This window comes from Protopterus annectens, chromosome 5.part0 (assembly GCF_019279795.1).
Source record: "Protopterus annectens isolate FY-2018-M chromosome 5.part0, PAN1.0, whole genome shotgun sequence".
In the NCBI taxonomy this organism is placed as follows: Eukaryota; Metazoa; Chordata; order Ceratodontiformes; family Protopteridae; genus Protopterus; species Protopterus annectens.
The window spans coordinates 454,555,794-454,583,226 of record NC_056735.1 but is presented as its reverse complement, the minus strand read 5'-3'; the positions used below and the strand labels follow the sequence as shown (position 1 = coordinate 454,583,226).

The 27,433-nt window shown below is 39.1% G+C and overlaps 1 protein-coding gene across 1 annotated transcript in view; it reads right to left on the bottom strand.

The window, feature by feature from the left end:
• LOC122802675 (cytidine and dCMP deaminase domain-containing protein 1-like) overlaps positions 1–27,433 on the bottom strand; it is a 1,973,793-nt gene that overhangs the window by 1,169,099 nt on the left and 777,261 nt on the right. Inside the window, exon 8 of the mRNA XM_044072390.1 lies at positions 11,621–11,672. Coding sequence (XP_043928325.1) covers positions 11,652–11,672 — 21 coding nt within the window. The 3' untranslated portion in view covers positions 11,621–11,651. The remainder of the gene's footprint in view (positions 1–11,620; positions 11,673–27,433) is intronic.

Genomic DNA, 27,433 nt, shown 5'->3' with positions numbered 1-27,433 from the left:
GCTTTTGAACTGAGCACAGGACATGTCAATCAAAGTGACTAAGGCACTTTTAAGCAGTTGTAACCGGGTTAGCGCTGGTTTGCGTGGAGCTCACGCATGCGCACTGGCGGTTAGCTCCGCGCACACCCGCTTACAACCGCTTAAACGTGCTTACTCTTGCGCACACCTGCACTATTTTCTTTGAAAGAAAAGAAAATGGGGAGACAGGAAAGTGGTGAAAAAGGGGTCACAAAGAGGGTAAGACAGTAGGGAAACAAGCTTGGGATGTGCAGGAGGGATGTAGGTAAGGCCCATAGCTGCCCAGTTCTTCATCAGCAACAGCTGTGCATATGTATGTAATTTGGTGTGACATTTGAAACCTTCCACCCCTGAGAGAGGTGTCAGGACAACAATAATACCTGTTGTACAGCCAATTGTAATTGATAGGTTCCATGTCCAGTAGACATGTGTGGAATGGGCAGCTATGTATGGGGCGTAATTTTTTTGTGGGTACAGAGTGCCCTTTTTTTTTTTTTCAGTTGAGAGTTGTATGTCAGGTGAAGGAAGTCGGTACAGCTGGGGAGATAGGTTGGGTAGGTAAACAGACAAGACAAACAAGACGCATACAGGGGCGGTGTATGACACGTGTGGGGGGGTTACACAATTGACGGGGACGGAGGTTTGGATATCCAGAGCCCATGAGCCCACAGATGGCAACAGTGGAACTGATATCCCCACCCATAGGCAGTTGCCACTGTTCCTTCACTGCCCAGGATGGGGCTGTGCTGGGGGCTGTGTAGGCGGGGCAACAGGCATGCCCGTTAGTTGCGCCACCCGTGCCTCAAGCTGGCGTAGGGGCTCGAGAACAGAGTCCCAAATCTCCTTACGCACCACAGTCCGGACGCTACGGAGGGTGAGTGGTGGTACTCCTCCGGCCACACTTGCAGAGGGGGTGCGAGCCCCATCCCCTGCAGCGCTTCCACCTGCAGGTGGCGCAGGGCCACCGGAGGAGGGTCTGGACTCGGCACTAGTGCCAGGTACACTCGCCAGCTGAGGTGGGAGAGGTGGGTCCGCTGGAACCCGCCTTCCCTGTCGTACTATGTTTTGCATTATGTCATGACAGTTTGGGTTAGTGACATATAATACCATTCACAATTAGTTGTAACAGCATGCATTAGTATTCCCATTAACCAAACACCCAGATATTCACACCATCGAACAGCGTGCATAACACATGCATAATTTGAACAGAAATACACAGTCCAACAACATGCAGGGTTAATTGATGGCAACAGGCCATCAGGTGTGGCTGTATGAACAGGGCAGATGCATCAACAGGCATGCAAATATATATGACCCAACAGGACAAACGTCCAGGGGTGTTAATTGTGATTGCACATACCATTTTCACGTGGAATGGGTTATATGTGGTTATAGGGTGGGGTGAAGAAAGTAATATTAACACCTTCGAATAACAATACATATGCTGTACATTTCTAATAGCTACAGTTATATACACACTACTGTTCTCACTACAGTTTCCTATATGATAACTATTTCAACTTGGTGATAGGACTGTTACTGCAACATCAATATACATTTTATGGTTCTTCATACACATTCATATCTAGCTTTGTTCAGCTACATCATCCTGCTACATTTGCTTTATATAGCTGTAGACAAGTGTGGATGTTTGGTATATCAGACAATCATCCAATCTGCATATTGCAGACTCAGAGCAACATATCCAGAGTTTGAGATACACATTCCAGATGCAGCAACACTTTGAACAGACTTTGCTGTTTGGTTTTGAATCTCACATGCATTTCATTCTGTCTTTACTGCAGTATACTTTATTCAGGGGTTATTACTACTGTATTGCTGGATTCATGACACTTTCTCACACTCTCTCACTTGCTTTCATTTTACTATTCAGGATGGTACTTCTAGGCTTTATTGACATGTTTTACCAGTAGTTATTACAATCCTTTCCAGCAGTCTCACTTCTGTCATGTTTCAGTATTTCCACAGGGATATATTTCACACATGTGATTTCATCATCTTCTGCAGCTATACTTTTCAGCCTGCTGCAGGTTGTGTACTATTTTATTACAGGCAGGGCATTTTTATTTCAGAATATATGTTGGACAGTTTCATGTTTAGGTTAAACTTACAGGCTGAAACACACTTTTGTAATCGAGCAATACTTGCATACACTTTCACACCGTTACTTGCAGATTCTATTCCTTACTGACTACACTGCACTCTTTTGCTAACTGTCATACATTTATATTTCTTTACAGTTACTGGTAGTGGATTACTGACCTGTCTGGTGGCACAACCACACCAGCCTATCGCCATAGGCTCTGCGGTTCGCAGAACGGACACCTGCAGCTGTAATATAAATGAAGTAATATTGGAATACACATCTCCATAATATCAGCTAGTTTAATTTCTTACATACATAATTAAATGTTACTTACTCAGTAGTGGGGCGTTGGGTGTTTGCCGGGCCTCCTGGATCCAAAGGTTCAGTTGGCCCTGCTTGCGTCTCTTCAGGTCCGCATGGTGGTGACGGACCTGTTCACCAGTCCTTGGAATCCCTGTGGCACTGGTGAGATCATGAGCCAACCGGTCCCACGCCTCAGCCCTGTATGCTCCCCAGAGGACCTGGCCCTGCATGAGTTGGGCCTCATGATGATGGACTAGGAGCCAGACCATGTACCTGGACTCCTCAACACCCCACCTCTGTGCTCGAAAGCGACTACCCTCTCCTACTCCTGTCATTCTGCCTGCAGGTCAGCTCTACAATCGTTTATGCTGTGTATTCCCACCTATGGGGCTTATATAGTCCGTTTTCCCACATATCTGTGATTGGCCATTTTGGAATTGTATCAACTTCAGTAAACCTGCATTGTCATGCTCTAGTTTGTATTCATTCCTATATATTAGCTATTATTGCATTTACAGGTACTGCTGTCATGGCTTAGTGGTTCTGTACCTTGACTATGGTGTATAGTATCCTGGGTTCGAACCTGGCCACTGCTTTTTATTTTTCATGACTGTCTAGACATGCTGAGGGGTGTGTCTGTGTAAAGGCAGTTTTGATACGGCTTGCTCAACGTTGCCCGTCGGTTAGCTTGTTTGCGCGGTGCGCAGCTCCGCGCAAATGGGGTACGCTGCTTTAAGCCTCATTTGGCTATCGGCACACATATTAAGGTCAGCTCAGTTAGGGGCACATAGATTTACCGTGTTAAACCACTGCTCAGCTACGGGCACTCATTTTGCACCAGGTAAACCACTGCTCATCTACGGGCACATGCACTCACCCTGTTAAACTGTAGCTCAGCTATGGGCACATCTGGCATTTTTTATTCTTTTGTTACCTCACATGTCTTCAATATAAATGGGCTATTTCATTACATTTTACATATATTGGGGTTTTATGTGTACATATTTGTCAGGGACTTTTTTTCCTGCTTATTTTGACAAAAACAAAATTGGTGTTGTGGGGGATTGAACCATGAATACCTGCTCTTCAGCCAACATCTTTACCACTACGCTATTGCTTTCTGGCTTAGTTTGCATATTTAGTTCTTATATGCTTTCCCACTGACTGCTAACTGTAGCTGCGCTATGGGCACGCCCGCGCAAACGAACGCACTCATGGTTAAACATCTTTACACTTTTAAAAAAATATATAACATGTTCATTTATATATATTTTATGTTCATAGTCTGTGGGGGCGTGTGTTGTGTTGTGTTTATTCACATTTCCGTGGACTCTGTTGTGGGTGTTTACTTTGGGCACTTTTACACTTCTGGGGGCGTGTCCGCTTGCAGGTTTCTGCCTACGGACATGCCCCCTACTGTTTTACACGGACCGTGTTAGACTTAGGTGTGATTCAGCATGCTCTCATGAATATGCAGAGCATGCTGACTTCACTCCGTTTAACTGCAGCCTCCGTGTAAGAGTTATAACTCTTACACGGAGGCTTCGTGAATCCTGGGGATTATCTTATATTTTTCCTTAATATCATCCACTATTCAGACAAGTTTTTATAAAATGTTCTCATACTAATATGTTTCCATAACTGCACTACTAATCACTTTCCTTGTTTGTTCCATGCTTTCTCAATAATCCTTTTTATCCCTTTGTCTATTTTTATATATTCCTTGTTTTCAATTATCTCTAGCCATATTGCAAGATGATCAGGAGAAAACTTCCCTTCTCCTATAACTAAACCCTCTAATAATATAAAATAAGATATTTCAGTTCTATATATACACTCCTTTTGTAAATCCATGATTTTTTCCCAAAGTTTTAACTTATAACTTATAACATTCTTCTTATATCATTTCCTTTCTTTCTATGCTTGCCTCTTAAATCATAATTAAAGTCTTCTGTTATTATAACATTCATATTTATTACTACATGGTCTAAAATCTGATGAAATAAGCTTTTCATTTCTTTACAATTAGTATAAGCATATGTTGTAATTCTATATACCTGTTCTTTTCATGTAAATCTACAATGGTTATACTTTCCATTTTTTTCTAAAGTTATATCTAATATCTTTACTGTATTTCTACAGAATACAGCTATTCCAGAACTTGTCTTACTTCCTAAATTCCAGATTATCTTTCCTCCCCATAGCTTCACTATAGGCATTCAGCTTGTAGTACAGTTGGTGAGTTGTACTCCTCATTTATAGTTTCAGTGGACCAGTTCTTATTCTGAAGATGTGATTTATCAACTCAATTATCTGGATCCACAATTTCCAGTTCTCTGCCAAATTACACCTGAGAGAAAGGATTTTGTGGTCCAATGTCTCAAACGAAAACTACAGTGATTTAACTGCAGTTAGTTCTGACACAGTGTAATAGTTCATATATCTAGATGCCCAAATAATAAGGCAGATACAGAATGCATATTGACAGAACCACTAACATTTACTTTCACACTGTACAGAACATAACAGGATACTCAACTACATGATGTATATTTAAGAACACTGAGAAGGACTTTACTAATTCCTTGGTCAAGATTCCAAATGAGTTGCTCTTAGCTTAAGTCTAATCTGATTCCAGAAAAGTTGCTCTTAGAGTAAGTGACTTACTTTGGTGTGAGGCTGATCTATAACCAAGTTTTCACCGAGGGCCAGATTATTAAAGACCTGCTCTCAGTGTAAGTCATCACTTACACTGAGATCAAGTCTTTTGGAATCAGGCATGTTATCTATTTATAAATCACAAGAGTAATTAAAGAGTTTGAAACACACTGAACTACACACATATATATATATATATATATATATATATATATATATATATATATATATATAAATAAAAAATACTTCAAACTAAGAAAGAAACCATCTCATAATCCAACTAGTACTTAGAGCTTTTGTTCCTTTATTAGTATGTGCATGTGTGTATACACACACACACACACACACACACACACACACATATATATATATATATATATATATATATATATATATATATATGTGTGTGTGTGTGTGTGTGTGTGTATGTACATACAAGGGAGAAGGTAGGGCATTCTGGGGCAAGATATATGTATAATCCTGCCTAGAGGCCAATGCATGGGAAGCATCATTGCCAAACTAGTATCTCTCTAAAGGCAAATCTCCTTCCCTTTCTTTCAGGTTATGATTTGCGGTAACCAGTCCAAATCTGGCATTGTTCAGGTCACAGATTTTAATAATTGATATAAATTTGGCTCCCATCCCCTCGCATATCCATCAGTTATTGTCCCCACATGATCTAAAAATGTAGGAAAAAAACAAATATATATATATACATATATATATATATATATATATATATATATATATATATATATATATATATATATATATATATATATATGTATGCATATAAATATATTATTCTGTGATAATTTTTTTTTGTGTTTCTAACAACCCTTCCATCTGTTGGCCAGCAGGCACTCAGCAGCTCCTGGCTATGTTGGAGTGCTGTAAGAATATGCTGCTATACACCTGTGATACCTGACTGGAATGCATGCAATTTTTGTCAAGGTTAAAAAAGAATAACCTACGAAGTATAAGCAAAAGTCAAGGCTGAACAAATTCAAACCAAATAGCCGTTTATTAGTAAGCGCTTTCGGTAGAGAGATTCTCCCCACCTTCTTCAGACAAAAATGTTACAAGCCTGAAAATCATTCAGACCATTAAATACTATAGATTGGTTATGACATCATAGATGTTTCATACCAATTAAGCATTTAAACAATTAATTACCTTTAGCCTAAATTTCTTTTATAAAAACCTAAAATAGATAAAATATATGATGCATATAATATATATAATTAATACATTTGATACATTTGATACATTAAATATATCGCAACCAAAAGGATAAGCAGCAAGCAAGCAACAAATATATAAACCCAGACTTCATACAAGAATGTGTATCTTGGGTCCCTATAAATACCTTCCAGTCAACTGTTTTTTCACAATATACAATACCATGTATGTGTAAAATATAAAAACATAAAATATATATATATATATATATATATATAAATACCATAAAATATTTAATTATCTAAATATATATACATTAAACACATATAACACTCCCTTTTTATTTATCTACCTAAAGCCATTAGTTTCAAAAAACATTTTATGGACAATATCTCGTTCAAACCTGGAACAATATAAGAGGCAGTACGAATCTGCCAAAAAGCTTCTTGTTGTTCCAATTTTAATTGCCACGGACCCCCCCTCAATTGAGGTTGTACTTGATGTAACACTGAGAAAAGAAAAGAATGATCTGCATTTTGGCAGATGTGTTTTGCCAGTGCATTATTTAGATCTCTTTTCTCAATGGCATAAAGATGTTCATACATTCTTTTTTTGAGTGGTCTGTCGGTCTTACCTATGTAAAAAGCGGAACACTATTTACATGATGCCGCATAGACCACTCTATTGGAACTGCAATTAAATGATCCATTAAGACAATATTCTCTCCCAGCCAATTCAATGTTGTTACCAACATGAATGTGTTTACAATATTGACAAGTTCTGCATTTTTTATTATTGGATTTAATTTTTCTCCGCTCTAAAAGTTGTTTCAAATTTTGGCCCCGCCTGTAAGTAACTATGGGCCTATCACCTACCAAGTTGACCAAGTGTTGGTCATCTGAAATGATCTTCCAATTCTTACGAACAATGTTAAATATGGTTTGAGCATCAGTACAATAAGTGAAAAGAAAACACAAATTAGGAACTCTATTATCCTCTATAATCCTACCAACCATATTTCCTCCTCCAAGGAGTGGTTCAAAATGTCCGGACTTTCTTTTTGTGTAAACTTCTTGCTTTATCTCGTCCACAAAGCAAGAAGGATATCCCCGTGCTATAAACATAGATTGAATGTTCTCACATTCAGTCATAAAGTCTGCTGATTCAGACACCATTCTGGCTGCCCAGACAAATTGTCCCTTGACTACACTTTTTTTCTGATGTAAGGGGTGGGAGCTAGTGAAATGTAAATATGTATTAGAAAATTTAGTTTTTCTATAGATGGTTGACCTGAATTTCCCCAAAACATAATCCTTACTTAGTTTGACATCAAGGAAAGTTATTTCATCTGAACTAATAGAATGAGTAAATTCCAAAAAATGTGTCATTCCGGATAGGCTCTCAATAAAGGCTGGATTACATTCTGAAGGGCCTTTCCATAAGAAGAACATGTCATCTTGGTACCTTGTGTACCAAGTGACATTTTATTGATATAGTTCATTTTGAAAAAGGAATCGATGTTCCCAAGTTGCTAAAACGCTATTGGCAAAAGTGCATCCGCACGGTGAGCCCATAGCTATCCCAGTGGTTTGGAGATAATAATTATTCTTAAAAATTAGAAAGTTGTTTTTAAGTATAATATCTAGCAACATTTCCACTAAATACATGTTTTCCTTAGATGCGCCTTTACGGAGCATAAAATCCACTGTCCACTGAATCCCTAACTCATGTGGAATGACAGTATACAGGTCTCTGATGTCTACTACAAGAAAAATGAAAGTGGGGTCATAAGGGATTTTACTGATATTTTCTAAAAAGCTCCAGGAATCCCTACAAATTTGGACTTCTTTTTTCAATAATGGCTTAAGAATGCTATCAACTAATTTAGCAGAAGCATACATGACAGACCCCCTCCCATCTACTATTGGTCTAAAGGGAGGGTCCACTAAGTTTTTGTGGATTTTCGGGGTACCAAAAAGGGTTGGAATCCTAGGAGCTGGCATAATGAGATATTGTAATATATCATAATCTATTGTTTCTTCTAAGAATAACTCGTCCATCAGTTCCCTGATTTTTTTGGTAGCAATATTGACCTCATTAATACTTGAAAGAATATAGGGACCTGTGTTTAGATATTCTAACATCTTGTTTTCATATTCAAAATTGTCCATCAAAATCAAACCCCCACCCTTATCAGGTGCCATGACTCGAATTTGGCATTCATTAAGTAACTGAATGAATGCCAATTCGTTGTTACTCACATTCAATTTCGTCCGCTTTTTTCCCCAAAGTGGAAAATGTTGATTGTCGGCCATGGCCCTCAGATCTAACTCACACATTTTTTCGAAAACACTAAGTGTGTTATTAAGGGGCGGGTTAAAAATGCTAGAAACCCTATGAGTACTAAGTAGAGAGGGAGTGTTACCTAATAAAGATGTGAGATTTAACTTGCGAACATAAAGTTTTAAATCTACAATAGTATTCACAAGGTTACATTTTTTATCAGGGACGAAAGACAAACCTTTTGCAAAAAAATTAACAATACTTTCTTCAATTGTTAAAACCGTATAATTATAGATTTTGAAGTCTCCATTTGAATTATACAGTATTGTGGGCCTCTGTGTCAAAGTCAACACATCAGCGGAGTCAATTTGATCAACAATTAACATCTCCGCTGGTTGCCCCTCTTCTTCCTCTGATTGCGTCCTCGATAGTTGTTGTTCGATGTTGCATTTCTTGTAGTGTTGACCCTGTGAAAACCCTGATTGCTCTCATCTTCAATCACCCCCTCATCTAAAATCCGAGCATTGTTGTTGACATTAGGCCCATTATGATTGTTATTTGCCCCATTGTTCCTTAACCGTTCACTTCTGCGAACTGGTTGTGGTTCACCTTCACCCACAACCTCATTAGTATTTGCATTGTGATTAAAGTTGTCATTAACTTCCTCTTCTGTGGATTCTTGTCTCCATACAGCAACTTGACCCAATGGGGGTGGGGGGGTAAGCTCTATGATTTTGGTAATCAGTCATGTCCCTGTCTATCTTCCGTTTTTTATTATTAACCATTTTGTTAATAGAGGTTTCAATACTAGAAAGAACCCTCTGGTAATCATACCTGTATCTGAGAAAATCCACATGTTGTTGTAAAAATGCCTCAAGTTTAATCAACTCTTCTTGCAGGGAACCTACTTCGATTGAATAAAAATTAATTAAGCATTCCATGAATTCTGTCCCCTGCTTGTCAAACAAGCAAAGGAGCTCCCTGTGAAACTCAGAGTTCCTTATAATCCCAGCTGGGAAACGCCATTGGCGCAACTCCTTTGGGACAATGTGTTTGTTTATACATTCACAAAGGTAGGATGTTTCAAGATGCAGTTTCCTGCAGCGAAAAAGCTTCTGATCAAAAGTATTTAAGTTATCCGAAAATGAACTCACCCTTTCTTCCTGAGCAAGTTGACTGCCATTGTGACCTGATGTAAAAAAGTCCTTATTCGCAAAAAGCGAAGATAAACATGGCATGGGAGATGCATTTAAAGTTCCATTTGTTGAGTTGTTCTCAGACCCAAAAGCTACATTCACATTGTGGCTGCCTCCGGGTTGTTGATTTGAGTCTGCAGCCCTCTCTCTGGATGCCCCAGGCGGCGATGTATTTCCTCTTCCTGTTTGCGAAACAGTGTGTAAGATGTTAAGCGCTGGTATTGCTTGCGCTTGTGGACTGCCATTACGGCCACTTGTCTTCTGTACCCTTTGGGACAAGTTGTCCACTTTGGCCATAAGGAGATTGATTAATATTGTTAGGTCATTTGACGATGTAGAATTGGACACGGAGGTTGTGTTTAGCATGGAAGGAAAAGGTCCTGCTTGCTGCTGTCCTTTCATTGCAGATGGAAAATCTTTGTTTTGAGAAAATAGTGGCTGGCTACCGTTTCTGTTCAGCCCACTGCTTTGCTCAGGAACTTTGTTGGCTCCAGACATCACAAACTTGCAAAATAAATCACCAACGAACAAGAACCAAAAGCTAAAAAAGAATAACCCACAAAGTATAAGCAAAAGTCAAGGCTGAACAAATTCAAACCAAATAGCCGTTTATTAGTAAGCGCTTTCGGTAGAGAGACTTTTGCTTATACTTCATGGGTTATTCTTTTTTAGCTTTTGGTTCTTGTTCGTTGGTGATTTATTTTGCAAATTTTTGTCAAGGTTGATACCCTTAAGTAGCTGTGAATTGTAATGTGCTGGGTATTTATATTGTAACTCTCACCAACCTAACTTCAGCTTCTCATTTCCTGCTTCTCTGCGGCTTTCTACTCACTACACTAACTGCTAAATGAACCATGGTCCAACTGGTTCTTAATGAAGACTTCTCCTTATATTACAAGAAATGGCTTTACCACATATTTTATTTTGTAAGTACAGAAGACATAAAAAGGTATGACGTTCTATTGTATGTGGTTGCTGACTGCAAGTATTTACATGAATCCTGTCAGTGTGCACTGCTGGCAGGCAAAGCAAAAGACATGAATATAGAGAAATGCAGCATGCACTACCATGATATGTTGTCCCAACTACAGTCTACTAGGAAAATGTTATAATAGAATTTGTTACCCGACTGCTGATTTTTAGCAAGACTGTTCAATGAAGGAATCTTCCTTGAAAACTCTGATATTTAGTAGATGTTAGGAAGATGACGCCAGCAAAGTTCATAGGTTCATAGATTAGTACTAAGCTTACTGTCCTTGTGAGCCATTTTAAGCCTAGTCAATCATTCCTTGTGAGACTCAAACCCTGCACCTTGTGTTTGTAAGGCAAACATCTTAACCATTAGGCCACCCTCCCAATCCCTTTGCTGCTCAAGGAGACCCAAAAAAGGAACACACAACTTTTTTGAAAAGTAAAGCCAAACATAAGTTTAATATATGTACTTCAAAACAAACACTGTCAAAATAATTCTGCAAAGTAGCTCATGAAAGAAATTACACAAGAAAATATGGCCATTAGGAATTCAGCCAGGACTGATGAAAGGGTAACAGGAACATAATTATATTAAAAATGTGCTCTTAAACTTAAGATATAGTACTGGCACACACTGGACTATACACCAGATCTGTCATCTAGATCACAGCTTCTATCAGCATAATCAAAAGCACTCTAACATACATCAGCTCAATACCATTTGGAATGTCTTCATGTCTACATTGTGACTTGTTATTAATACCTGCACTGCTCTGATTCATTTTTGCTTTGTTATTTTTGTTGTTACATAGCTAGCTAATAAGGGATAAGATGTGATCCAAATCATAAAGAATAGCACACTGCATGGTTACTAGTTGGCATACAAAGAAATGCTTACCTTCAGCAGTTCCAGATTAAATGTTATTAGGTTAACCATCATACCTTTGCCACTGTTTAAAAACGAAAGAAAAAAGTTTACTATGTGCCAAAAGTCTGCAGTATTATCATAGTTCAGATACAGTGAAATTACTTTTTTTTTCCAAAAAGATGTTTATCAAGAAAACCGTATTAACTAATTTACATCTTAGAGAAATATGCTGTCAAAATACACAATAACTGTCATTAATATTAGATTCCAATTTATATGCCATTCATGTGTCCCTTTATAATTTATAGGCTCTTCTGAACAATGATGAATGAAGCAAATGTTTTACTAGACGTTTTTTTATTTCTTTCTCTCTTTCTCTCTTCCTTGCCCTCTCTTTATTCTTCCTTTCATTCATTTTTCTTCATGCCTTTCTAGCTTATCATTTTTTTTTAATGTAACACAAGCAATTTATTCTTCATGAGCCACAGGCACTTTATTTGTAGATGAAACAGTGGAATATAAAGTTCCATGAGGAGTTGTCTAAAGCATAGACCAAAACAATATTTTTGTTTCTGAGGAGGTAAAAACCAGTGAACTTTCATAATCTAGCTAAACATTGCAATGCAAGCTTGACTGGAATTAAATCATCACCCCCCTTTTTTTTCTGATTTTCTGCAGGGGTTCTGCTGTTGCTTGTCAGCTGTCAAAATCTTTCTCGATTCAATGCAGTTAATTTTATTTTTATAAAAAAAATTGTATTTTAGTTTTATACCAGTTCAAAGCTTGATACATGTTCAAATGTTTATATAAATAAAACACTATTGTTCTGGTTATATTTTGTGTTTTATATTTTGTTTGTTCTTCAATTTGCGTTTGAATGATGGCATCCCACAATTCCACTGGAGTGGGTGGGGTTACATAATTACATATGCAAATTTTATGTTAATCAGCACACCAATTTGTACCTATTTTTCATGGGCCTTTGTCCAGATTTTTGATGTTTTCAGGTTGAGAGGTATGTTACTCATGTATGAATACATGTATACAACACAAACCAAGCAAAGTAAGAGCTGCAAATGGGTTGAATGGAGGACAGTATATTCAGTTCAATAGAAAGACTGTCCTGCCAAGACACAATAAAGCCTTAATGTTAATTCTGGTGGCTGCCAAAAAAGCAATTACTAGAAAATAGAAATCAAAGTCTAAACCAACTATACCTAAAGTATTAAATATTGTAACAGAGATAAAATAACTAGGAGCAGGATCTTTAGAAATGGATAGGTTGAAGCTACAGAGAAAAAATGGAAACTGTGGGAGCAATACAAACAGGATAATATTTTGGAGGAATGAGGTTTAAGGGAAGGCAGGAACTGATCAATTTAGGTAATGTTGGATTGATAATTGTATAAAAGCATGAATGTGATGTATAATGTTTGTAACTGTGAACATGTCAATGCGGTTTGCTTTTTTTTTATATAAATGTTTGTTTGCCTATGACTTAAGTGAAAATTCAATAAAACCGTTAAACAAACAACAACAAAAAAATGGAAAAATGGCCCACCAAAAATGTAAATGCAGAGTACTTTAAGTAACATGCCATGACAAACAACACACCACAGTTTCATCTAACAAAGTTTATCAATGAAATATATTGCAATTTCATGAATTCTGTATAAATATCTTGAAAACAATCCTATGACAAGCACTGATCTGACAGGGGCCAACACAGCAGTTGTTCAAAAGCAGGTATTAGTATCATAAATGTAAACTTATTAGTACTAGGACAACAAAGTTCAAGCTAACCTTAATAAATTGGTCACTGTTATTCTGCAAAATTTCAACTACCCACATAACATAAATACTACAACATCAACATATGTATAACTTTTAAACATACATGCATACATACAAATATTTCAAGTATGGGCATTAATGCCCTTCTAGCCTGCCAAAACCACTTGTTCCCCGTGTGTGTCCAGGCTGTTCTTAACAATATCTAAACTAGTACTTGTTTTAATGCAATTTGGTAGCCTGTTTGAAACTACAGCTGCTCTCCCACAGAACCAATTAGTACAATTCTTATTCTGCAGAATCTTCTACATAGGTTGTCTGATGATTCTCTACTACTTTTTGATAACCCTAAACATTCCCAGAGGTAGTTGTCTCTAAATCCACTAATTACCTGAATAAGATCTCTTCTTAGATAGCTGTAAGAGACACTATACAAGTTCAGATATTTTAGTCTTTCATAATAACTTACATTTTCATATCCATGGACGCCCTTGGTATATTTCCGCTGTACTCTTTCCAGTTTACTAATGCTTGTTTTCTTATAAGGTTTCCATATTGTTATTCCATACTAAAGTTTGGGTATAATGTAACTAATAAACAATGACTCCATAATTTATGATTTCCTAGACTTTATAAAACTTTTTACACAACCTATAGTTTTATAACTATCATTAACCAATTGGTTGATATGATTAAAAAAACTCAAAGCTGGATCTACCCTGATACTCAGGTCCTTAAATGAATCTACAGTTTCAATGGCTGCGAGCTATATTCAATAGTCACTTTTATATCGATGTCTCCCAAATCTCATATGCTTAACTAAAGTATTTATCAGCATATTTTTCTCCTGTGCCCAAATGGTCAATTTAGTCAAGTTATTCTGTGGACATGCCTTATCTGTAACACGTGTAATCAGTTTAACCAATTTCAGGTCATCTGCATATAGACTGTATAACACCCCAGATGAAAACGTTATGTCTGAAAGATACAATTTAAACAAGTAAGGGCCTATGACAGAGTCCTGTGCGACACCCTGACTGTAACCAAGAATTTCACCAGTCCAATTGCTGTATGATACTTGCTGTGACAAAAGGAGATACTGCCAGCACAGCTAGCTGGAATTTTGTAAATAATTATATGTCATTTATGAACATCAAACTAATTTATACAAGATGCTGGTGTTACAAATGTATTAAAACTGTATGTTATATAAGATGCTTGTGTTAGAAATGTATTAGAACTGCATGTCATGTGTATATCAAAGTGCTTTGTACAGATGTTTGTTTTGAAAAGGTATTTGTAAGGTGTTTGTGCTTAAAATGTATCCACAGTGTGCCCTACTGAAGAGAACCGAAATGTACATGCACTATTGTAACTGTTTAAATGTATATGTTAGAGGAAACTGGAGGGTTAAACTCAGTCCAGCAAACTTTAGAAAAAATATCTGAAATGAATATACTTTATAGGCTAGGCCATAAAGAGGCCATCTGACAGATTTCAGTGCAGCTAGAGACACAAAGTCTGTACTAGGAAGCTTTCTGTATTGTCTTCGGGGTGAACTAATTGCTACTTTGGAGGCATGAAGTAATGAAATTGTTTTATGACTTCCATTATCTCCTAAAGATCTGACCAAAAGCCCTTGAATGAGTATTTTTACAGGTAGATGCTAAATACTGCCAGTTTCAGCAATGGGGGGGTTTGCCTGGGAAGTAGAAGTCAGATGACCAGAAAATGTCATTTTGCAAACTATCCCAGAAGTAATATTTTAGATATTATTTTGAGAAGTCTCTTAGTGAGACAGACCATTCTGCATTCTGTCTTGGACCTGAGACCAAAAACCATTCACCACATCTACCTTGCTCTGTAGTAAGTAAGTTTCTAGGTAATAGTACAATTCTCTTAGATTCAGTCAGGAATATAGTGAAGCTTAGTTGAGATGTTTTTCTTTATTTGTGTAAGCCTGTACTGCAATGTTATTTTAAATATTTCACGTGATTTTGAACACTGATGTCACTGTGAATATACATTTAGTATTGTATTGTTATTTTATTATTAAATATTTTTAAACCTTTCATTGTGACTGATCTGTGTAGAGATATTTAAGTTTTGAGAGTACTTGCATATTTATTTGGTGACACTGCTAACAGCCTTGCTCTTGGTCAAACTACCATTTGTGTTAATATTAATATTAATATTAATATTAATATTACACAGTAGCACTGGCCACCCTTTGTTAAGGGCCTTAAAGTAGCTGATAAGGAATGACTGGTGGCAGTGGTAACTATCATATAGTCTGGGCAGAAGTAAACCTGTGTCAGCCTTTCCCAGGTGTTTGTGTGTGTGTGTGTGTGTGTGTGTGTGTGTGTGTGTGTGTGTGTGTGTGTGTGTGTGTGTGTGTGTGTGTGTGTGTGTGTGTCCATAAATCAAACCTCAAAGAGTGTGTGTGTGTGTGTGTGTGTGTGTGTGTGTGTGTGTGTGTGTGTGTGTGTGTGTGTGTGTGTGTGTGTGTGTGTGAGCTACTTGGGGAAGGACGCAAAGCACTGGTTGGACAAGGAGGGTGCTGGAGGTCTTAGCTTGGTCACTCTACTGAGATCTCAACTCTATAGCTGTGCCAGTGGGGAGTCTAACTGGGGATCCGGAGGAAGAGGGAGAAACCAGCCCCAGACTGACTGTGGTCTCTGGGTATTCTTAAAGGAAACTGCACTTGATGCAGAGAGCTGCATCTGGAAATACTGTTTGTGTACTTATTATCCTCCCAGTGAATGGTCCCCCACTGTTGCCAGTGGTGAGGATTGAAGCTCCTTGATTACTGGTTGTCAGTGGTGGGTCATCACATATTTTATTGGCTGGCAGTGGTGGGATCACCACATCACATACTTGGATTCAGTGGTGTGGATTTTGAACTCCTGTAGCTTGTAAACAGTGGTGACTAAACAAGGCATTTGTACTATCAGGCAGCCACACTGCAGACATTCAGAGTTTCATATCCAATAGTTTTATTTATTTTTTGTTAGCTTAGTCAGTCAAGAAAAGCAGGCAAGGATGTTAGCAGAGGATTATGGCAAGCTGCCCAAGAGCCAGTTGGCTGACTTGCCAAGCCAAAGGACTGGTGCATGCCAGCCTGACTAAAGCATAAATGATTGCAGCCTTAACAACAGCTGCAGCACAGACCAGCAGCCAGGAAGACAACCAGGCTGGCCTTGGGGATGTACAACACTCAGAAAATGGACAGTTCAACTTTGCCTCAGAGGACTTAAAATTCATCTGGAGTTAAAGAGACTTGAACTGGAGGCCAAACATTTGGAATTAGAAACAGCAGAGAGACTGTGGTGTTTTGGGTATGAAGAAAAGGAGAAACAGATAAAAATAGAATCAGCAGAGAGACTGAAACATCTGTAAGCAGAAGAAAATGATAAGCAGAGGCAACATGAAAAGGAGATGCTGACTCTTCACAAGGGTCATGGAGGTAAAGGGAAATGGAATAACTGAACCCCAGAAGCAAGGAAGTTCAGTAAATTTCTTCCACAATTTACAGTGGGTGATAATTTTGATAGTTTGATTCATATGTGTGAAAGGGTGTGTAAACAGTATAATGTTGACTAAAGGCTCTGGGTACAGTTCCTGATCACCTTACTCCATGGTAAAGCTTTAACCGACATTTCTAAATTGTCTGATACTGATGGCTTAAAAAATAATACAGTTAAAAATTGTTTATTGGAATGCTTTAACACCTGAAGCTTATAGAAAAAGTTTCATGAACATATATGCAAGGCAAATGAAAGTGTGTGTGATTATATTGCTTTGTTAAGCACTTATTTTCATAGGTGGGTGAGTGAGTGTCAGGTCACCACTTCTGAAGGGCTGGCAGACCTTTTGGTGAGAGAAAAGCTCTTACACTTGACCTGAGGAGATGAGAATCTGTCTAGCAGATACAGAATGCAATACCACAGATGAGTTGTGGAAAATGGGAGACCTATACCTAGCAAGCAGGGCATCACTGCACAGATAAGGAATACCCAGTAATGCTCATGGATATAAGGACACACATGGTGAGCAGCCTAACCTCCCCCCAACAGAGTCCACCAGTAACAGGAGAAGCCACTAGTTCAGATACATGGCCAGGATCAAGCGTTAAATGTTTTACATGTAACCAGTGAGGCCATGTAGCATATACATGTCCATGCAGGCAAGGTGAGGAACAAAAGTTGGGGGAGCCAACAAGTGGGAATGACAGAATGCTAGTGGTAAGTTGTCTGCAGACAACAAGGGTACCAAACTACCACAAGAGGTTATATCCTATCTTAGTAGATGGGAAACAGGCCACTGCTAAGAGAGACACAGCCTCTGATCTAACCCTTGTGAAGCCTGCAATGGTTAAAGAGAAGCACTATTTGCAAGCACTACTTGCTTGGGCAGTCTACTCTAGTCAGAGCTTTATGAGGGACCACATTCTAAATATTTTTGTCTAGGGTTCATCTTGACTGCGAGGGTGGAAAAGGAAGCAAGCAAGTAGGTGTGTTTGAGGATATCCCTACAAATATCCTGATAGGGAATGATTTTGATAATGCAGTAGCTTGTGTGCATGCAGTGACATGCAGTCAGGCTTGCAGACAGGCATGTGGGTTTGGTAGACTGGGGGACCCAGACAGACTGCACACTTGAAGCCAGGACTGATGGTTACTTCAGAGAGGGAGCTACTCTGTAGCAGTGAGAATGAAGGTGAGCCACAGCTGCTGGTGAGTACTGCTGTTCCCTTGGACAGAGTGAATGCAAGGGCAGAGGTGAGTAGTAGTGCTCAGACTGACAGCGAGGCACTGCTGTCAGAGGATACCAGACTTCCTGTAGAAGGGGAGCTGGGAAGGGTTACAAAGACAAAGTTGAGACAGGCTCAGCTCTCAGACCCTACATTACAAGGCTTGATGGAGGTAGCTAGGGAGGCACCTGATTCTCAAGGGAAGGGGGAATCTGTATACTGGGACAAAGGGTTACTGTATAGAGAATGGACTCCCGAGGGAGAGCTAGAGGGAGACAGAATACAACAGTTGGTAGTACTCAGAGCCTACATTCTGACACTTCTAGCCATAGTCCATGACATTCCCTTTGCAGGTCATATGGCATAAAGCACACCAAGAAACATATTATGCATAACTTTTACTGGCCTGGGATTTCCAGGGATGTAACACGCTACTGCAGGACCTGTTAGCAGTGCCAAAAGGTAGGCAAGGCAGGAGACAAGGTCAAAGCTCCTTTGGTGCCTTTGCCTGTGATTGAGGAGCCATTTCAAAGGGTAGCTATGGATAATGTGGGGCCTCTGAGTACCCCAAGTTCCACAGGAAAGAAGTATATCCTAGTGGTAGTCGCTTATGCTACCAGATACCCTGAGGTGGTGGTGCTGTCCTCCATTGAGGCAGAAAAGTAGGCAAATGCTTTGTTAGAGATTTTCAGCAGGGTAGGTTTCCCAAAAGAAATATTGACTGACAGAGGTGCCAATTTTATGTCAGACCTGTTGGCTTGTCTGTGGAAGCACTGTGGGGTGAAGCACCTAAAGATCACCCTCTACCACTGCCAGACTAATGCTCTGGTGGAGAGGTTAAACTCTACACTAAAGGCCATGCTATGGGCATTTGCAGTCCAGTTTAAGAGGGAGTGGGACAAATATTTGCCCCATCTGTTGTTTGCTTACAGAGAGGTGCCTCAGGAATCCACAGGTTTCTTACATTTTGATTTGCTACATGGGCATAGGGTGAGGGCCCTCTACAGTTTGATCTGTGATGAGTGGGAGAGTGAGTGGGAACCCCACAATGAGGCTGTTGTGGCATATATCCTAAACTTCAGGACAAGGCTCAAGGAACTCATGGGCTTGGGCAAAGAGAACCTTGCAGAAGTGCAACAACAGAAGAAGGTCTGTTATGACAGGAATGCTCAAGCCAAAGAGTATGCTGTGGGAGAGCAGGTTATGGTTCTCATTCCTGTCAGACACAACAAGCTGCAGGCAGTTTGGGAGGGGCCTTCAAAGTGGTAGGGGAAAGTCAGTGATGTTAACTACCTGGCAGAGCACAGGAGCACAAACTGTACCATGTTAACATGATGAAACCTTACCATGATAGGGAGGCCCTTGTGCTAAGTATTTGCAGTAGGAGGCAGGAGGAGTCTGAGGGGGATCTATAGCTACAGGGAGGCAGCCAGGAAAATCTCAAACTACTATGGTGGAGCCTAGGGTTGCAGGCATATGATATGGCAGTGCAGCACTGTAATGGGATCAGCAATGCAAAGGCAGCTGTGATCTCAAGACAGGGTATGGGGTAATGTATTCCCAGATAGGCTCATCCCTTTCAAGCAACATTTCTCAACGGTCACTTGAAAAACTAGCTTGAGTCTCTGTAGGAGGAAGAAGTGTTACAAAAGGAGGTACTGCCAGTGCAGTTAGCTGGAATTCTGTAAATAGTTGTATGTCATGTGTGAATATCAAATTAATGTATACAAGATGCTGGTGTTACAATGTATTAGAAATGTATGTCATATAAGATGTTTGTGTTACAAATGTATTAGAACTGTATGTCATGTGTATATCAAACTGCTTTGTACAGATATTTGTGTTGAAAAGGTATTTGTAAAGTGCTTGTGCTTAAAATGTATCCACAGTGTGCCCTAATGGAAGAGAACATAAACGTACATGCACTATTGTAACTGTTTAAATGTATATGTTAATAGAGGAAACTGGTGGGTTAACCTCAGTCCAGCAAACATAAAAACATATTTAGAAAAAATATCAGAAATTAAATTGCTTTCTATGCTAGGTCATAAAGAGACTACCTGACAGGTTTCAATGCAGCTACAAAAACAAAGTGTTTACTAGGAAGTTTTCTGTGTTGTCATTGGGGTAAACTAATTGATACTATGGAAGCATGGAGTAATGAAATTGTTTTATGACTTTCAGAATCTGCCAAAGATTTGGACAAAAGCCATTGTATGAGTATTTTTACAGGTAGATGCTAAATACTGCCATCTTTAATAATGGGGGTTTGCCTGGGAACTAGAAGTCATATGATCAGAAATGATGTCATTCTGCAAGCTATTCCAGAATATTTTAGACATTATTTTGAGAAGTCTCTTGTTGAGACAGAGCATTTTGTCTTGGACCTGACAACAAGAACCATTCACCACACCTTCCTTCCTCTATAGTAAGTTTCTAGGGAATAGTATAATTCTGTTAGATTCAGTGAGGAATATAGTGAAGCTTAGCTGAGATGTTTTTCTTTATTTGTGTGAGCCTGTACTGCAATGTTTTTTAAAATATTTCCTGTGGTTTTGAACTCTGATGTCATTGTGAATATATATTTAGTATTTTCTTGTTCTTTGTTATTTATTATTAAATATATTTAAACCTTTCATTGTAGCTGATCTGTGTAGAGATATTTAAGTTCTGAGAGTACTTGCATATTTATTTGGTGACACTGTGTGGGCCACTCCTAACAGCCTTGCTCTTGGTCAAACTACTACTTGTATTAATATTAATATTACACAGTAAAATTGGCCACCCCTTGTTAAAGGCATTAAAGTAGCTGATAAGGAGTGACTGATGGCAGTGGTAACTACCTTAGTCTAGGCAGAAGGGGGCATAGCTAGTAAAACTGTGCCAGCCTTTCCCAAGTGTGTGTGTGTGTGTGTGTGTGTGTGTGTGTGTGTGTGTGTGTGTGTGTGTGTGTGTGTGTGTGTGTGTGTGTGTGTGTGTGTGTGCAAATCATACCTCAAAGAGTGTATGTGTCAGCTACTTGGGCAGAGACATGAAGCTCTGGTTGGGCAGAGAGAGTGCTGAAGGTCTTGGCTTCGTCACTCAGCTGAGATCTCAACTCTGTATCTGTGCCAGTGGGTAGTCTTATTAGGGATCTGCAGGAAGAGGGAGAAACCAGCCCTGGACTAACTGTGGTCTCTGTGTGCTCTTAAGGGAAATTGCACTTGATGCAGAGAGCTGCATTTGGAAATATTTTTTGTGTGCCTCTTATCCACCTAGTGAATGTTCCCTCATAGATGCCACTTGTGAGGATTTTGGCTTCTTGATTACTGGTTGGCAGTGGTGAGTCGTCACACTTGCCATGTCCTATTTGTAAGCCAAGCAGCTATCCATCTAACCAAGAGTACAATGATATCTAGTTGTTCTAATTTATTGATCAGTTTTTTGTGTATGACCCTGTCAAATGCTGAAGTTAAATCTATATAAATTACATCACAACACTATTTTTCATTCATAGCTGTTATGATATTTTTATTGAACATCATGTTACAGGTGGTAATAGATATATTTTCAACATATGCATGCTGATGTATGGTTTCCCAACCAATCCAGTTCTGACTATAGCTTATCCAATATTACCTTTTCCTTTATTTTTCCACAACATGAAAGTAGAGTTAAAGGTCTATATGATTCTGGTTTTGTCCTACTCCCCTTTCCCTTAAAGACAGGTTTAATAAGTGCATGTCTCCAGTCTTGAGGAATCTCCCCATATTTCTGTCACCTAGTAAATAATAGATATAATGGTAGTGATAGTTCTTGCTGAAGTGTTCTCGGGTCATTATTGCTAATTCTGTCTCCTCCTTGTGCTTTGTTTGGATCCATTTTGTGCAGTTCCTTTTCAATATTTTCTAATTTGATTCCAGTATCTGAGGTTACCTGGATGTCACTAGGATGACTTATCATCCCCTTTGTGCAGCCAGACTGTTTTTCATAAGAATTTGCCAATATATCTATAATCTGTTGTCTCAGAATAAATTTTAGAATCTACACACAGTTTATGAATTTCTGTCCCCTGGCTTCACAAAGCTCAGTGCAAGAGTAAGGCTATTCTTGCATGGAGTGGTTCATGTCCATTTAGGATAGCAGCGCACCTTGCATATGCATGAAGGCACGCTGCAATCTAAACTAAACATACACAAACCAGGAATGAGTGTAGGGAGCATGTGTTAGCAGTACCTGAAACTGAAACACGCCCCCTTCACTTTGAAAGTGCCATATGGCAATTTCTGACACAGATGAGTGTCAAACTATATAATATTAGAGCCTGGCTCTAATATTATGTAGTAAACGAGTGTCTGCATACACTGAAATGTAAATAGCTAACATTTCAGTGTCTGCAGACACTAAAAAAAAATAAAAATCACAAACACCTAGAAGGCAGCAGCCTTCAATTGCACACCACCAAATGTATGCACTCTTGCCCTGCATGCATAGAAGCAGTAGGGCGAGAGGAAAGGAATACAAAATAAAAAATGTAATATTTTTTTTCATTAAATAAATCTGAAGTTTAAGCGCCACACAGCTTGTTTGCGCTGAGCGCTGCTGTGCTTAGCCTGGGTGAAATCCTGAAAATGATAGACAAGTGCTACTGTGATAGAAAGCATCATCAAGCTGCTGTAGCATAGTGGTACTGTCATGGTATAGCATGTAGAACATGCTTGGTTCAAATCCCTTTCTGGTAAATTATTTAATAAACTTTTAAGGAATGTGAATGATAGATGCCAATCATATGGCTCACATATAGCACAGTAGGGGAGGGAATATGCAAAATATAAATGTAAAAAATAATTTATAAATTTAGTGAAAAAATATATTTAAGCAATGCTTTGCTAGTGTAAGCATTGCTCACCTGATTTCAGCTCTGCTTAGCTGGTGCATGCATTGCTATGTGGATTTGTGTGGAGCTAAGCAAAGTGCAGCATATTAAAACCGGCCAATCAAGAAAAAGTGCGGGAAAACTGCCCTATTTAAACCACACAGACTGTAATACAGCCATAACCATTTGGGATTGCACACAGCAGGACCAAATGTCTGGCATTGGAGAAGGTGTGCACTTTCGACCCCAACGTTGGGGCATCCAGGAGTCCAGGGTCATGGTTGGGCTCCTAGTTAAAAACCATGATGGCAGGCTGCTGTAGGGCCAGTACCAGGGCTTGCAGTACAAAGCAGAGGCCTGGGACCAGCTTGCACATGATCTCACCAGTGCCACTGTTATAACCTGGACTGGTGAGCAGGTACATCATCACCACAACAACCTGAAGCAGAGGAGGGGTGCACTCTTGAACCAGTGGATCCAAGAAGCCCAAGTGCAGGATATCCCACCTGTCTGTAAGTATGCAGTCTTATGTATCTCTAAGTATGGAAAAAGTTCAACTTGTGACTGTGTAGGTGTGATTAATATGTGATGTCTCCCCATACAGCTGCAGCAGTCAGGTCCCAGAATGTGGAGGCTCATGCCCAGTGACTGGCCCGGCTGCATCGGCAGTATGGTGAGTACAGAATACCCCCTACTAATAGCAGCAAGAAATCAAAATTATAGTAATGGTAGTACATCCTGTATATATATAATTGTGCTGTAAAAGTCAGGAATAAATGCCTGTGTCAGGCTGCCAGTGTTACAATGGCATATTCCCAGCTGCTGTGTAATACAGATATCAGTAGCAAACAGGGTACAATATGCAGGAGAGGAATATTAGAATATGTATGATTGTGTCTGAGTGAACCTGCCAAGAAAGTGTCATGTCAGGGCTACTGTACCAGTTAGAAACGAAAAGCATTCCCCTGTACAGATCATGCGGGAATAGTAATTGTGGAGTTCTGAGTTGTACACAGATATGTATTTAAAAACTAATAAAAGTGATCCCAAACACTGGTGTGTGTCATCTCACTTGTACTTGATAAATAGAAATGTGTATGTCCTGCAGAATGTATTAACTGAGGTGAACTGATTTAACACTGCTTGTTTGCATACTTTAGAATGGGCATGTCAAATAACTGGAGAAAACCAACAGTACATATTCCCATCAGAATGTGTTTTACTTGTTTGTCTGCCAGCATTGTCCTATGTTAACCTTTCAATTTCAGCCATATGTAGCTGCGAATGTACTGAGAAATGTATAAGGCTAGCAGGTGCAGACCTAAAACCTACACTGTGTACTCAGGAATCTAAATTGCAGTATGTAGTTGTAAAACAGTCAAACGTGCAATCCAGCTACATGTGTCACAAACAGTGTCACCAATGTCTGTTGTGTATGCATAATTTGTACTGAAAATGGGAAACAAATAATGCAACATGTCATAATAAAAGTACTGTGCACAAAAATTGCACTAGATAGAAATATCACAAACAACCCACAACACCTCCCAGTAGTTCAGTCTGATAAGGATTAGGCCTGTAGTTCAATTTTGCACACACAGCACAGTTCAAATCCTGGGACCGCCACTAACATCTCAGTCTGGTTCTACAGTTTTAAACTGCAATCTGAATAGAATAAATAATGTACTGCAACACATACATTTTCCATACAGGGCACACAGGTAAAGAAATCTGAATAGAAATACTAGTATGATGTGTATAACTATGAAAGGTGTACAATTGCTGTGTTGAACAGCCTCAGTCCTATAAGTAGATGCAAGCTAGACAGCTACACTCTGCAGTCTGGCCCAGACAAACCCCTCAAGTGGCACGCTGTCACGGATAGTTTCCCCAGTTGCTAAGAAACCTGCACAAAGAGAATGTCACAGTAGATGTATGTGAAAGACACAACACACACTCCAGGGCCTGCAACTAATATGTGAATCTGAAATACATGTAGAAACAGCAATGTAATGTGCACACAGTTCATCTGCACAGGTCCACAGGTAAAGAATTTGGTATAGAAACATGTCTGATGTGTATAACTAAAATAAGGGTACAATTGCTCTGTTGATATCTATAGCTGTTGGTGTGCTGTAGTAGCCCCATGGCCCAGGTAGAGTGCAAGTGTGGCCAGAGTAGTGAATAATAGTGTAGTGACAAATATACTTGATACCAGTTGCCAAATGAATCTGTTCCCTTCCCCCACCACTCAACTGATCCAACCATCACACTGAAACCAACACTGGTATGTTCCTAAACAAACCTCTACTGTTGGGAACATTGTTCCATTTGGTTTATCATTGTTTAAACCTTGTGCATACTAATATTCCCTGTTGAATAATCATCTTATTGCCTGCCTGACATACCATTAACTGGCATGCTGTTGCAACCTTGAATGCCATTCTATATATGCATGGGTTCTGTTTGCTGTGGCACTGATATAATTGCACTGTTTTGGGTAAATGGGAATATCCATGCATGCTATTTTGACTAATGTTGTAGTGTGTTGTGCATGGCTAACCAATATTCATTGTTAATTTCCACACCATAGCACATATGGGAAGGCAGATCCCAGCAGAACCGCCTCTCCTACCCCATCTGGCTGAGGCACTGGGTCCCAGCATATCTGGGACCCAACCCAAACCTTCCTCATCTGCTAGTACTTCACCAACCTTGGGTGGAACCACTGCAGGGGATGGGCCTCGCCCCCCTTGCAAGTGGGCTTGGTGAGGACATTGTAACCCAGAACGAGGTCTGTGGCATGGTGCGCAGTGTCCTCCAGAGAGAGCTGGATGACTGCCTGTGCCAGGTGGAGGGCAGGCTGTTGCAGCTAGAGGGGAAGGCGGCACCTCCAGCCCAGCCTCAAGCACAGCCACATTCGGGGCTGTGGAGTACTGGTTACTACCATCAGGTGGGGACATCAGTGTCACTACTACCATCTGGGAGACTTATGAGCCTCAGATTCCCAACCACCCTCCGTGTCAAGGTGTTTACCCCCACCATGTGTCATACACCACCCCATGTCTGCTGTCTTGTCTGTCTGCAACCTCTCCTACCAAACCTCTCTCACACTTACCAATAATCCTTCCTTAACATCCCACTCTCACCTTTAAAAAAAAGGGCATCTGCCCAAATAAAAAATCATGTCCCATCCATAGCTCTGCATTTCACCCAGAGACATGTACCCAACACACAATCTAACCCTACCAATCATCTGTATTGTATGATGCCCACGCACCTCCATGTGGGGTGTGAGGCTCCAAATTCTAAACTGCCCACAGTGAAAGCAGCTGTTGCTGTCAAAGAAATGCAGAGCTATGGTCCTTTCCTACACCCATCCTGCACATCCATACTAGTTTCTCCTCTTGCTTGTCCCCCTGCTTCCCCTAGCTTCACCACTTTCCTATCTCCATTTTTTCTTTTCTTTATTAGAAATTAACATGGGTTTAAGTGAGTGGGCGTAAGTGAAGCTAAGCTCACGTAAGTGTTGCTTACCTCTGCACAAACCCACACAAACCTGCTTACAACTGCTTTAAAGTGCCTTAAGCACTCTGTCTTCATCAGCCACTGTTTGGCCCAGCAACAAAATAAGCAACCCTTGCAAATCTCAGACCCAGGACCCTGCACACTATAGCCAAAGTGATTTACCACTAAGCCATTTGAGATGTAAATAATTCTGTTTTCTCAAACATATCATCCAGCACAGTAATTCAACAGTAGGGGAAATGTATTTATATATGTGGGAGTCTGTATGTATGTGTGTGTGTATATATATATATATATATATATATATATATATATATATATATATAGATTTATATAGATATATATATATATATATATATATATATTTATATATATATATATATAGATATATATATATATATATATATATATATACATTTATATATATATATATATATATATATATATATATATATATATATATACATATATATATATATATATATATATATATATATAAAATCAATATATATACATCTATATATATATATATATATATATATATATATATATATATATATATACATTTATATATATATATATATATATATATATAAAACACAACAAATAAATAAATATATGACCAAAGGCACCATTAATGGGGGTAAGGGGGCCCAAAATAAGTACTTCTTGTAATTATTGATATCATCCCCTCCTCCAAAGCTGAACAGATCTGCCTTGCAACACAATAACCAACACTTGTAAGTCTCATACCCAGGACCCTACACAACATAGCCACAAGTTAACAGTAATCCATCTCAGCTGTACAATGTCAGGATGATATCAATAACATGCCATGCAGAATAGTTTGTCTACCATAGGGAATATACAATGTGGAAGCAGTAAACATTCCAATGATACATATACACACACGCAC